Here is a 14396-nt window from a genome sequence, read left to right on the forward strand (position 1 = left end):
ATTGATCAACATCCTCTTTGAATTGTGGGCACCAGAACTGGACACAGTACTCCAGCAGTGTTAGCACCAGTGCAAAATAGAGAAGTGAAATAACTTCTCTACTCTTACTTGAGATTCTCCTATTTATGCATCCTAGGATCTCAATAGCTCTTTTTGGCCATAGCGTGTTCAGCTGATTACTCATGATGACCCCAAATATTTTTCAGTTACAGGATGGAGTCCCCAACAGCGAAAGCAAAATGTACAGTCTTTGTTCCTGGATGTACACATTTACATTTAGCACTGTTAAAACACATACTGTTTGCTTTCACCCAGTTTACCAAGCAACCTTGATCTCTCTGAATCAGTGATCTGTCCTCTTTATTAATTACCATTCCCAATTAAAAAACCAGAATTTTCTGTAGATATGAGCTCTCACTGCAGCACCCTACTAATAAATCACAGTGCAGTTGATAAAATGACCCAACAATTTTGTTGTGTGAATTATATGGTATGTGGAATTTTGAGATTCAACTTTACCAGGTACAACTGGCAACATGTTGTGCAGTATTACGATATTACAATGTTTGTTAAGAAATCTCACTAACAGTCTTCCTTGTATTCTGCCAGAACTCCGAACAGGAGCAACAGGATAGGCAGATGATGGTTTGTTTAAATGCCAACAAAGACAAAAGAAAACCACATTTTCCATTAGGGACATGAAAGAGAGAAAGCCACTCCAACACTACAAGAAACCCCAAACCAAACCAAGCCCACATGCCCTATCTCCCCAAAGACACCACAGAGAAAAAATCATAAAACAAATTAGTTTATTCGCTCCTTTGGAGGGGATGCCAAAAGTTTGCCATTCTAGTCACAATGGTGTGTCTAGCAGAAGGTATCAAAGAGCCAGATAATGGCTTGAAGTTTGAGGTCTGAAGCATAACTGAACTTATTTGGACTCAATACAGTTAAAGGAAAATTTGTTACAATCTGTAGGGAGAGAGACACTGGGATTATTCTAGCCAGAAGCTAGGACAGAGAGCTTTGGAGAAAACTCAGGAGCTACCCTGTATGGGCTCGTACTGTGTTTATGTTATAGAATTTTTTAGTTTACTGCTTCTAAAACTGCCTGGAAAGAACATGAGTGTGATGTTGTGTGTCTTGAAATCAGACCTGAGAGTCCCCAGATAACTGCTGCGTCCTGTCCTCTACCCAAGTTCTGCTAAAACCTGGTGGGCCAAGAAGCTAATAGGACTATAGCTTCAACCAAGGTACCACCCACGGGAGCCCTTTTCCAAGGATCACACAGCTCCACTGATTGGTTCAACCATACTACTTATGTCAGAAGGAGGCACAAGGAGTTTGTCTGAGCAAAATGGTGATTTCCTGTTGTGGCTGCACTGGACTCTGCTTGTGCCTGCCTCCTGCACCCAACCCCGTTCCTGAACCCTGCTCCACTCCTGGCTCCTGCTTCACCCCTGCCTTTGCTCCTGTTCCCATGATGATCCTGCTCTGTGCTTGACCCTTCCCTCTCCTCCAGTTCCTGCCCATTTGCCTTCCTTTTGACCATCAGTTACCAGTCCTGGCTCTGACCCCAGCCTCCAACTTCTGACCCTGATTATGGCTTGACTCTTGGCTCTGGCATTTGGTATCTGACCTCAGCTCTGGCCCTCAGCTTTGATTCCTGGTTCTGACTCTGGCTTGACCCCTGGCGCTAGTAATTGACAGTTGACTCAGGTCCTATCCCTTGGCTTCATCCCCCAACCTGGACACATGCTCCTCCCATTAGACCTGACTCCTGCTCTGACTACTAGGCCAGGCCACATGCATAACAAAAAGAGACGTTTTTAAAACTAGTATCAGATTTCAATTAAACCAGAAGTCCCACAATAAAATCCTAACCAGAGGGTGCTTTCTGTTCAAACCCAGGCCTACAGTCAGCCGTTCTCTCTCATTGTTCTGCCCTTGGCCCTGCAACAGTGATTAAGGCTCACAGTATCACGTTAAAGTTATAGATATGTGCACTAATTAGTAATGTTATTTATATTAAACAAAAAAAATTGAGAGATGAGAAGAAAGCAAACAAAAAGGAAGATAGATGAAACATTAAACAGTTCATATGCTCTATTTCATTAACTTAAACATTATACAAAGTCTAGGCCTTGATCCAGCAAAGATTTATACATATACTTTATTGTATGCACTTTGAAGAGGTGCACCGAAGTCAGTAGGACTACTCACAGTACTTAAAGTTAAGCACATGCATAAATCTTTGTAGGATCTTGGATGTGCTTGAACAAATCTGAATGTATTTGTTTTAGTTACATTTCTTGGCATTCTGAGTTTCTGTTTCTTTTCACAGGAGTTTAGATTGCAAAATTCAACATGTTATAAATATTTCTATTTTATAATATATACACACATACTTTCTAAACAATTATGACTAAATCCATAAGTTCTTATTCAGTTTTGATTAGTCTTATTCAGGTAAAACTCCTATTGAAATGAGTACAAACCTAATAATGAGAACTTCTAAATTTGGCCAGCAGAGCAATAAAAGGAAGCAACATAATCCAGTAGATAAACCACAAGAAAGGGACTCGAGAGACCTGGGTTCTACTGTAAGCTCTATCAGTAACTTTGGCCAAGTCACTTTACTCCTTCCTCAGTTTCCCCATCTGTAAAGCGGGGATACTGATACATAACTTCCTTTGTAAAATAACTTGAGGTCTATGCATGAAAAACACTCTATAACAGCTATACATTATCATAATTATTTTTAAAAAAGCAAAAGAAAAATATTTTGAGGTCATTCCATAATAAGTAAGTTAGCATGCCTCTTATTCTCTATACGGTTCATTGGTTTAATTATTACTTACCTTGGTATGCAAGCTTAAATCCTTGTCGATTCTCTGAGTGATCGCTATAAAAATGGATGAGTGTTTCATGAGTTGTACTTAGCAAAGATGGTGGGAGTTCCGTTCCGCTAAACTGGCCTATCATAGAATTGGTGTGGTAAGGCCCATTCTGAATTTCAAGAAAGTCATGATTAGCTTCAGTAGAGAAATTCAGAAATTGAATATGTGCACCTGTATGGGAAAGTAATCAGAATTATAAACAATGTTCATAATACGTTTTTTTCATGCTACAGTAAAAAAATACAGAAACTGACATAATCAACAAATCAGTGCTGTACAGATTATACTGCGACCGATGTTTTCAAAATTAGGTACCTAAATTTAGGCACTTAATTCCACATTTAGGCATCTAAACAAAAGTAGCCTGGTTTCAGAGGGTGCTATCTTCAGTGAGGGCTACAAGAGGTACAACTCCTCTGAAAATCAGGCCACTCTTATTTAGGTGACTAAATATGTATTTACATGACTAAATCGAAGCATCAACGCTTTTTGAGAGACAGAGAGATTAGATGGTTTAAGTCATTAGAAATTATCTATCTGAAATGACAAACTTTTTAGGACAGAAGAATACATATTTCTGAATTAGAGACTATTCAGATATGTCAATTCAGATCTGAAGACACATTGTATATATTACTCACATCTGAACTCTGGAGTTTAATCATGCTATTTATGATTGTCAGTTTGACATGTCAATGCAAACAGTTTTCTGTGTGAAACCATTACTGCCATAAAATTATACAAGATGAGACTGATAGCTAAAGAAATGAAATTACTATCAAAAGTTAACTAAAATTGCACCACTTCCTGCTCCAAACTCCATGGGAATGTCCCCCCCAATTTGGAGATACGGTACTTTTAGTACTCAAAATCCCAAACTGTGCTTATTTTCTTTCAGAAATATAAACCCACCAATAATCATCATGACTCATAGCCTATAAAACTTTATAGTTTTGTATATGGTGGTCAATTAATTGCAGTTAAGTGATTAAAAATCTAGTTAATTTGTTTTGGGTTAAAGAGTCATGATTAATTGCAGTTTTAATTGCACTGTTAATAATAAAATAACAATTTAAATTTATTATAAATATTTTGGATGTTTTTCTACATTTTCAAATATATTGATTTCAGTTTTAACACAGAACACAAAGTGTACAGTGCTCGCTTCATATTATTATTTTTGATTATAAATATTTGCACTATAATAAAAAAGAAACAAAATAAATAGTGTTTTTCAATTCACCTCATACAAGTACTGTAGTGCAATCTCTTTATTGTGAAAGTACAAGTTTAAATGCAGAATTATTTTTTTAAATACTACTTTCAAAAACAAAAGAATGTAAAACTTTAGAGGCTACAAGTCCACCCAGTCCTACTTCTTGTTCAGCCAATCGCTAAGACAAAAATATTTGTTTACATTTACAGGAGATAATGCTGCCTGCTTCTTATTTACATTGTCACCTGAAAGTGGGAACAGGCATTTACATGGCACTGTTGTAGCCAGCATTGTAAGGTATTTACTTGCCAGATATGCTCTACATTCCTATGCTTCAACCAGCATTCCAGAGTACATGCTTCCATGCTGAATTTAAACTGGTATTCTATTATTGTTTAACAGTGTGATTAAAACTGTGATTAATCACTACTATTTTTTAATCTCACAATTAATTGTGATTATTTTTTTAATCGTTTGACAGCCCTAATTTAAATTTATCTTGTTGGATTTTCAACATTGTCTAATTGTTACAGGAAAATACTGTCAATCTGTATAACAAATGAATAAAGCATCACATTTTGGGACACACTTGGATCTCAATCTTGCACTGAGCTTTGCGTAGGCCCCTCTACTTGCACTTAGCTCAGTGAAGGACTGGGGTTTTATTCCTTTACAGGGCTGGCATAAATATCAGAGCAATGCAAAAGGAATTAAAATGAATCCAATTCTGAGAACTAAAGTCATTGAGAGAGTATTTATTTCAGTAGGAGTTGGATCAGGCCCTAAATGTCAAAGGGAGCCACGTGGTGGAATCCTTGTCCATGACACTAATATTTACCCATTTAGACCATATAACAATCCCCCAGAATAACTTTTTATAGTCTTGATCAGAATTTTAAAATAATCTTTACACACATATTTATACACCTGAAGTATTTATTCTTGTAATAAAGGAAATCCACCACTTTCTGAATTAAGAGCTCACAATAGTATAATAGTAGTTTACTCTACCATAGTTAGAACGTCAGTTATAGTACCTTTTTGTCAGGGTCTTACAATATAATTTATCTGTGAAAATGTCCCTAAGATTCACTTGGCAAAAGATATCTAAAACTGTGTGTGAATTATTTTTACAAAGACTTGGGGAAGTGGGGGACAAATCCTGTGATTTTATTTTAAATTATTGAATTCCAAAATGCATATTGTACTAATTTAACTTTAAAAATAATATTTTGAAATAAAAATGTGACACTGGTGGACAGGTGCCAGCTCATGCCGAAACCCCATGTCAATTCACTTCTGTATTCGTATAGATCAAAGTAATTGTTAAATACATAAGAGTGTAGTTGGTGTTTAAACTTCATGAAAACTAATGAGACATTAATTGCATTGTTTCCAATTATCTGCATCCTGTGATAATATTGACCTGAAGAGAACCTAGCATTAAAAGTTAGTAAGCTAATGCTCCCTGGACTCAATACAAAGGGGTTATCCTATTAGATTCCATTCCAATATAGGCTACAATACTTATAAACAACTGGCTAGTAAAATTTCAGCTTTAAAATCTAACTGGCACTTCAGCAAATTCATAAAATTGAACCCCTTTCATACTTACAAATTAAAGACTGTAATATAACGCATAAGATTGCATGGCCAGTGTTCAGTCTGCCATTTTCTAATTTGAAAGTGCTTAATCCTGAACTTTGTATTTCTTAATTTTAAGGTTTACTGATGAGCACAACCTTAACTATAGTTAAATTATAGTTTTTGTTTATGAATTTAATTTTTTAAAGAAAGAACATCTTTTTATATATGTGCTATTTAAATAATAAAGAACTTGTACATTTGTTGTATATTTTATTGCCCTTTGTGAAGCTCCATATTTTACCACTCAGTGGCATGTTGACCAATATATTGAAAGTAATAACATTAAACTGTATTGAAACAAATCATTTTACTGCAACTTCTACAGAAAACTGAATAAGGACCAAGGTCTATATTTTCCAGTTTTTTTTTTAAAGATCAATACTCAGAAACTTATAACCCCCAATCTTTAAGAAGCAGATAAACAATACATATATAAATTACACCTCCTTTTATATCTTATTTTCATGTAAGATTTTTTGAGGAAAGAAACATTTCCCATTTGAAAATAAACACTGAAAAAAACCACAGTATAAACCCAAAGGAGCACAGCAGGAACTTATGCAAACTCAGTCTCCTCTCACTGCAGTTCCTCCTGTGAACCTTCTTTTTACTAATGTTAGGGCAATCTGAAGTAAATCAGTTACTAAAAGTTGCCATTGCCATGACAACCAAGGCAAAAATGACTCTCCCCAAGTATGCAAATGAACTGGAGGAAGTGAATGATGAGTGGTTGATTTTATCTCTGATGTCAAAATGTTATTGATCAGGCAGCTGTAGGGGACAGCAAATGTGCACTGTAATAGATCATAGACTCACTGCTGCGATGCCTCCTGCTGGTTGTCTTGGGAATTAGCTCTCCATCATATGGAGTGCCTCCTACTGGCCGGCATCTCACCTGCCACTGGTCCCCATGTCCCTCCTGGATCCTGGTGCCCTTTAGCTCAGGGTTCTGCCCCAGCAGTACCCCCATGCTCTGGGTCTCCCCTCCCAGGGGAATCTCCAACCCTCTATGCCCATCTTACCTCAGTGGTTACTGCCAGTCGTCATCTACCCCCCTCTCACTGGGGCAAACTGCATTCTGTAATGGCCACTCATCATCAGCAAGGGGGTTGGACCAGCTGCCTCTGCCTATCTCTGAGCTGCACCTCTGTAGCCCCAGTACCTCCTTTAACCCTACCCAAGGCCTCAGCCTGGGGAGTTACCAGGCTGGAGCGCCCCAGCTCCTATTGCCTTTCCCCAGTACTGCTCTGCACCCAGTAGCCTGCTTCCGGGCAGCTACGTCCTTCTCTCCCTCCACAGCTAGAGAGAGAGTCCATAGCTCCTGGCCTCCAATGCTCTTATTAGGGCCAGCTGGGCCCTGATTGAGCTGGCCACACCTGTGGTCAGCTACTCAGTCAGCTTCCCCCAACTGTTCTCACTCCTCTTATTTCAGGAGTGGGTAACTACCCCACTACATGCACTATAGGCTATTTCAGTGGCGGGCAACCTGTGGGCTAGAGGCCACATGTGGCCCATCAGGTTAATCTGAGTGTGGGCCGCGAGACATTTTGCTGACTTTGACCATCCTCAGGCACGGCCTCTGGCAGCTCCCAGTGGCCGCAGTTCTGCCACTCACAGGGATCTGCTACTCACAGGTGAGTGCCCTAACCACTGGGCTTGGGCTATTCTGATGTGGGGCTCTTTGTTGAGACTGTTCCACTGTGGATAATAAATAAAAAAAAAAAAAGTCACTGAAGCAGGGAGACTGGATCTCCTACCTCCTAGATAAGTGCTGTAACCACCATGCTAAAGAATCATTCTCATATTTGCTTTCTCTCTCACCCAATATCTCTTTCATTATTTATCTAAAGTGGAACAGCTTCAACAGCAGAGACTGAGGGAACCCCACATCAGAATATGCCATTGCCCAGTGGTTACGACACTCAAATAAGAGATGGCACATCCTAGTTCAAACCCTTCTAACCTTCAGGTATGTGTTTGTGGGGGGAGGGGATTTGAACTGGAGGTCTCCCATGTCCCAGGTGATTACCATAACCACTGGATTTAAAGTTATGAGAGAGGTCCCCCTATTGCCCTGGCTGTTCTTTGTAAGCTCACTTATTGGAGTCCTATCGAGAGGAGAGGTCTGAGCATGTTTACTGGATCAGTTATGGACAAGTTAGAAGAAGGAATGCCTATCTTCCCCCTGTTCATGAATGGCTGCAGTGTTTAGATATCTGGATATTTGGCATGGGGCTGCAGTGTGTTTGCTCAGAGGCAGAAATGTAGGTGCCTAGGGAACCTTTACAATAAAAATTTAGGTACGAAGCAACTAGTGTTTGGGGGCTGTTTTGTGAATCCCAGTGGGGCCTGATTGTGGCATTTAAGAACCTAGAGTGTCAATTAGGCATCTAGGTCCTTTTGCAAATCTAGCCCAGGGGGGCGGAAATCAGGCTTTTCCCAGGTTTTCTACAAAAAACTAACTTTCAAAATACACTTTGGAGCTCATTCCACACACACATTAATTAGTGGCTGAAATTTGGTTCAAATTCCTCATGGCATGTTTACAAAAAACAGTTCTGTAAAAAGCTGAGAGACCATGGTACAGACTCCATAAAGCAGAAAATCTGATGCAATCTTAACTATGGTCTCACTACTGCAAGACCATAATATACTGTGTTTCATCGCTGAATATTAACCAAATCAGTGAAAAGTACTGACAGAATACATCAAAGATTTGCAAGGTGAGAAAGCTTTCTATTAGATTATTTCTACTGATATTACAAATTATGTGTACACCTTTACTTTGGGAAAACAAACTAATAAGTATTGCTAACAACAATCTACAAGAATATTGAGCAGTTCTGACTCATTTTACCAAACAGCATTATAGCTCTTACAATCTCCTTTCCTACTACTGTATATTTGCTCACCATTTACAATATACGGTCCAATTTTAAAAGAAAGTTAGAGATAAGATTATTCTAGAAATGGAACATGGTGAGCCAGAAGCCAGAAAATAATTATTTCCCTGTTTAATTTTTTTTAAAAAGTGAACCCCAGCTGGATATTCAATTTTATTAATTTATTTTTCTAAGCCTGTAGACTTCAGTAGTAGTCTTTGCAATTTCCAAGACTTACTAATGTGATCCTACTTGAACTGTATAATTTAAGAGAACAATGTCATATGAAGTAGATGCTGTAATAGGGAGACAGTTGAAACTTCTCAGTAAAAGTTACAGAAGATAAAGTAGAGTAGAGGAGCACATATATTGGTAATCATTGGGGCCATTGACACAAGATGGCTGGGGTTCCTGAGGTTATGAGTTGCCATTTGAAATCATTTCACTGGAGGATTCATTCCTACACTCTAGTAATATCCTTTATTGATAATCTTAGAAATTAAACTAATACAAATTTGATAATATAGCATTCTATAAAGTGATATAAATCTTCAGGGAAAGGCTTAGAAACTAAAGAGACTAACATATTTTGATTGAATTATAAATATTTTTGTTGAAGTATTTTTTCCAACTGGCTTTCTTTCAATATTGCTTGAGTCCCTGATATAAAAAGCTTTCTTCCTATATTGAAGAATATAATATATTTGCTTCTGAAACACTTCATTTTTCAGAAGATGCTTGACTTACAAATCAGTTTTTGTATGTCTGTAAGACTACTTATGTTAAAGTGTTTGCAGGATTGGCAGGCCATTGGAGACATTCCTGTCTTGTAAATTGTAAACTCCTTTGGACAAGAGTCTATGATTTTCTGTATATTTGTAAAGTGCCTAGTACAGTGGAGCATGATATAAAGATTCTGATTAAAAATTTACCAGATAATATATGAACATTTTTCTCAAGGGTTTAAGAACTGAATGGTTAAGAACGACTTTACAAACCGCTATGTAAATGATGCAAAAGAAAATAGTCTTTACACTGTTATCCCAACAAAAAGAAAGTTTTAAAAAAGCATACAAAGCGAGGGGCAGGTCCTCAGCTAGTGCAAACTGCACCGCTCCTCTGAAGTCAATAGAGATATGACCATTAATACCAGCCCAGGATCAGCCACTATTTTTGTTTTATGTGGATAAACTTTTAACAAAATTCATTAGAGCTCAGAATGATAGTAGGATATGTAATAGTGAAATTGATTAACCTAACTAATTAGTTTAGCATAATATATCTGCTGTAAATAGTATATATTGTTACATAAAACCATGTTATGAAGGCAAACTGAAAGATCAGAACATACATGAATTTCTATACAAGGGTATGGTGAATTTAATAGTGTTTTTTTTTTTTTTTAAATTAGCACTGGTGTTGAATTTTCACTACGTGGCATCATGTTTCAGAGCATGAAACCTCATCTCCCTTTTATTTCTAATCATGATATGGGATATATTTTATATGTGCTGTTATAAATCATTTATTATACATGATCATCACCCCAACCTAGTTATTATTTATTCAATGAGGCAGACACTAAAACAACATCTGTAATACACTAGTGAACCCAAGAAGGCTGTAAACAAGTCTGTGGTTGCTATTTGAGGAATTTGATTTCAATTGCTTAGGACTTTTTCAACCTAATATGTGATGCCAGAACTTCAGCCTTACTGTCCACTACATTCATGCAACTTATGCAACATTATTCATAAACATAAAAAAATGAAGAAGTTATGTTGGTAGATTGGGAAAGGGCATTTTAAATAAAAGACCTCTAATTGAATTAGAAGCTACATTTTGTAATTAATTTGATGTATCACCATGCAGCAGATTTAAATTGCTTTGAATCCAGCTTCTGAGAAAGACTGAATTTACAGATAATACCATTCTAAGTTAACATTTGCTGTGGTCAATGATTTAATATAAATTGAAACCATTTTCAATTGAAAAGACAGTGTATAATTATTTGCAGTGTTGTTGCACAGTTTTGTAAGGGATATAAGAAATTCCAACTTGACAAACCATCATTTATTTTGGAAGTCAGATTACTTGCATATAAATCTGAAATCTGCTGAAGAGTTGAAATTGTTTCTTTCCAAAATACCACACATCTGCCTCAACAGGTGGGGGAACATGAGGAGCCTTGCAGTGAAAGAGGACATCCTCAGCAGCAAGGAGGGAGACACTTGCTGATGAACACCAGTTAGCTGCTCCCCAACCTTGGAGTCTCTAGCACCCACTGACCAGTTGTTGGGGAGAGGTACTGATTGGCCAGCATTTGATAGCTCCCAGGATTTAACCTGAAGCAGGGGACATGAGGAGTCTCTTTGGCTCCCTTCCAGCAGCCCCACGCTGAACTAGGAATCCAGCCTGACAGATGCTGTGGGTCTAGCTGTTCACCTCTTTGGGGGTCAGGAAGGAATTTTTTCTCCTATGAGCCAATTGACAGAGAACCAGGAAGTCTTCTGCCTTCCATGTAGCACCCTCAAGCCACAGTATATGTATGAAAGTGGTTGTTACTTAACTGAGGTACTTGGTTGAGTTGTTAATTTGTCACAACTTGCAGACAGTTTCCAGTGCGGTTAAAAGGATAAAATGAATGGCTCCCAGGGATTTGGTGGTGAGCCTTGGGCTCATAGGATAGGGTGAGACCTTGTGGCCCTTGCGGGCTGAGGTCAGACTTTGTGGCCCTCATAGGCCAAGGTCCTCACACTGCTTCAGCCTCTGTCCTCCTTGCAGTGGGGATGGTGGTGGTGGTAGTGTCACACCCCTACGTCCCCCCCTCAGGGGGTTCCCTGGAAAGGCAGATCAGCACTGCATGTTGCTAATGCTGTTGCAAGCATCACAAAGCATTTTGGGGAGGGTCAAAAGTGTGAATGGGGAATGGAAGATTTCTTTGCAGGCTGTGAGAGGCCAAAGGGGGAAGGAGGGAGAGAGCAGAGAACGAGTTAACTCAACACTTCGGCTAGCTCGGTCCAAAGATAAGACGCTGGCTCCAGCTCAAGGCCAGAGCACACAACTGACGCTCGGCGGCCTGCCAAGAAAGATGGGGGGTGGGGAGGGATGGATTCCAACTCTGACCAGACACGAGAAAAGAAGATTCAACTGCATAAATCTGCAGCGGCTGCAAAAACGAGCAAGCCAGTGAAGGCCGACGAGGGGGGAAACAACTGATGTAGCGTCCCTAAAGCCAGAATGTTTTGGGAAAACCGAAGAAGCCATGAAAGGCCGGCTCGCACCGGTACAAAGAGCACAGGGGGTTGGGGGGACAGAAGTCCCGGACTGAGACGCCTAAGGTTTAAAACCATCCTGAGAGCTGAAGCAAATTGGAGATTGGCAGCGGACCCTGGACGACCCGTGCACAGGACAAGAACTCTTGTCCACCCCTCCCCTCCTCTTCTTCTTACATTACACCCAGGCTTGCGTAGTGCGTGTGTGAGTATGAAAGTGGGTTAGGGCTTGGAGCACTAACACTTTCTTCCTTCTTCTGAGTGATGTGGGGAACCCCCTCCCCAGCACTCTCCACTGTTTTTTTTTAATTATTTTATCAATAAAGCTTTAAAATGTAGACACTTGGTGTGTTCTGTCATATCCTCCCCAAATGATCCTGCGGCCTCAGCCTGATCACCTGATGCCTCAGGGAGATTGGTAACAGAAATCTGTCACAGCTAGGACTCACAGGAAGCTCACGGGCGCCTACCCCAAGATATGGGTTATATGGTTGAGCCCTGTAATCACCGCACTGGAACCAATGAAATGTCTGATATAGGAGAATATGGATGATGGGTGGGTAGCACCCTTCCTGGTATTTAAGTTTTAATAAAAGTTTTGGCCTGCTGCTTAAAATTCATACATGTGTCTGTCCTCATTTCACTGCTGTGTCCACATTAATGTATGTTTACTTACCGTATCCAATAGGCAATAAGATCTTCCATGTGCAATCTAAGTTACTAGGGTAATTTCCAGGAAAACCTGGGCTCAGGATCACTCCACCCATATTTGTCAGTGTTCCACCACACCTAGCTATTAAGCAGAAAATTAAAGTCAGTTTCTGTTTTAATAATAATTAATACTAAAACTTTGAACTACATTACCCAACAACTATCTCCCCCACACCCTCTTTAAACAGAACGTGATTCCAAAGATCCAATATACAGTATAAACAAAAAAGTCATATAGTGTAAGAAAGGGGAGGAGGCAGCCTTTATGTTGGTCCCCTTATAGCTCCCACATTTATCTTACAAATATCTTTTAACATCAAGAACAGCTTTTGCTGATCTGATAAAGAAATTTAAAATCATACTCTGAGTAGGTATCCAGAAAAGGAATATATTTTAAGAACAGATGTGGAAAATGAGAAAGAAGTTCTCACTAAATTGTGAAGAGCTAAAGAAATGAAGGAGGCATATCATTCACAGAGGGGAGTAAACATGTCACTGCATGTCTCTTTCCAAAGCCAATAGTATCTTATGCCTGTGTTAGTCATAACAACATACTTATAAAATATGCATTCATACCAATGCAGAGGGGAGATGGATAGTTCCAACGGCGAACTGTTCCAGGCATACAAGAAATATGAGAACGGCCCTGTTTGGGGAAAAAAACCCAAAAAAAACCCTAAATCAAAATGCACACATTCATTATGGGGACTTTTGTAGTACAATGATTGTAACTGTCGTGTGTGTGTGTGCACCTCCCCATTGGTGATTGAATGTAATGATTTTAAAAGGGAAACACTGAGGTGCTGATAATAAAAGTTTGACAATTTTTCTCCACTAATGTTTTCTAATTAAGGTGGGAAAAAAGCCTTCAGCAATAATTAGAATTCTTTTTAAAAATGGGAAATAGTTCTTGATTCACATTCTAAAAAAAAAAAAATTATGATCAGAGGTGCCTCAATTTGAAATAGAAAATGTTCAACATGATTAAGATAAGTTATTTCTGTTGTCCTAATTTCCCACATAGCACTATATTATGAGTTAATGGTTTGTCCTGAACAAAGGGGAGCATGTTATTTTGGTATTCGTGGAGCAGAGAAGGAGATTGAGATTTTGCAGTGGTCTCTCCACTGCTCCATGCAGGTGTAAAATGTACTCGGTCTACACCTATTGCAGCATAAATGTACTAGAATGTCCATCATGTGCTGTCAGCTGTGATATGGGTATCTCTCTCATATATCCTGGACAGGAGATCTTAACATACATTTAATCAAAACCAATATGTTTTCATGAAACAGCAGTCCTACCAATAATATATTTAACATTGTTAATTTACACTAAAATGCAAAGAAGTGAGAAATTAAGGTGGTAAACCACTTAGAATGAAAGCTATTTATTTTCACCAGAATTATTTTCCTGCAGTGACTCAGAGCATTTATGCTCACACTTAAGTTGTTTTTCCAAGTTTTCATAATCATTTTCAAAGAATGATCAAAAATATTTAAAAAGAAAATCTTTGATTCCAGATAAATGAACCTCATCAGTGGTTGGGATGCCTCAAGTACTACATTGCAATACCACGGTTCTCAGCAGTAAACCAGGAAATCACAGAATCATGAAACTTCTGAATCAATAAGTGAGAAAACCACTTCAATACTTGCTTTACTTCAAGCATATGAGTAATCCTGTCCATATTGAGAATAACACTTATGCATGTGCTTAAAGGTGAGCATAAAGTTAAATCCCATTAATGTTGATGTTTTAGTAC

The 14396-nt window shown here is 38.6% G+C and overlaps 1 protein-coding gene across 1 annotated transcript in view; it reads right to left on the reverse strand.

Annotated features, from left to right (window-relative positions):
* Nucleotides 1-14396, reverse strand: part of CSMD1 (CUB and Sushi multiple domains 1) — a 1960312-nt gene that overhangs the window by 232457 nt on the left and 1713459 nt on the right. Inside the window, exons 39-41 of the mRNA XM_074947791.1 lie at nt 13208-13277; nt 12597-12713; nt 2862-3071 (exon numbers count right to left, since the gene is read on the reverse strand). Of these exons, the coding sequence (XP_074803892.1) occupies nt 2862-3071; nt 12597-12713; nt 13208-13277 (397 nt within the window). The remainder of the gene's footprint in view (nt 1-2861; nt 3072-12596; nt 12714-13207; nt 13278-14396) is intronic.

This window comes from Natator depressus, chromosome 3 (assembly GCF_965152275.1).
Source record: "Natator depressus isolate rNatDep1 chromosome 3, rNatDep2.hap1, whole genome shotgun sequence".
NCBI classification, from domain to species: domain Eukaryota; kingdom Metazoa; phylum Chordata; order Testudines; family Cheloniidae; genus Natator; species Natator depressus.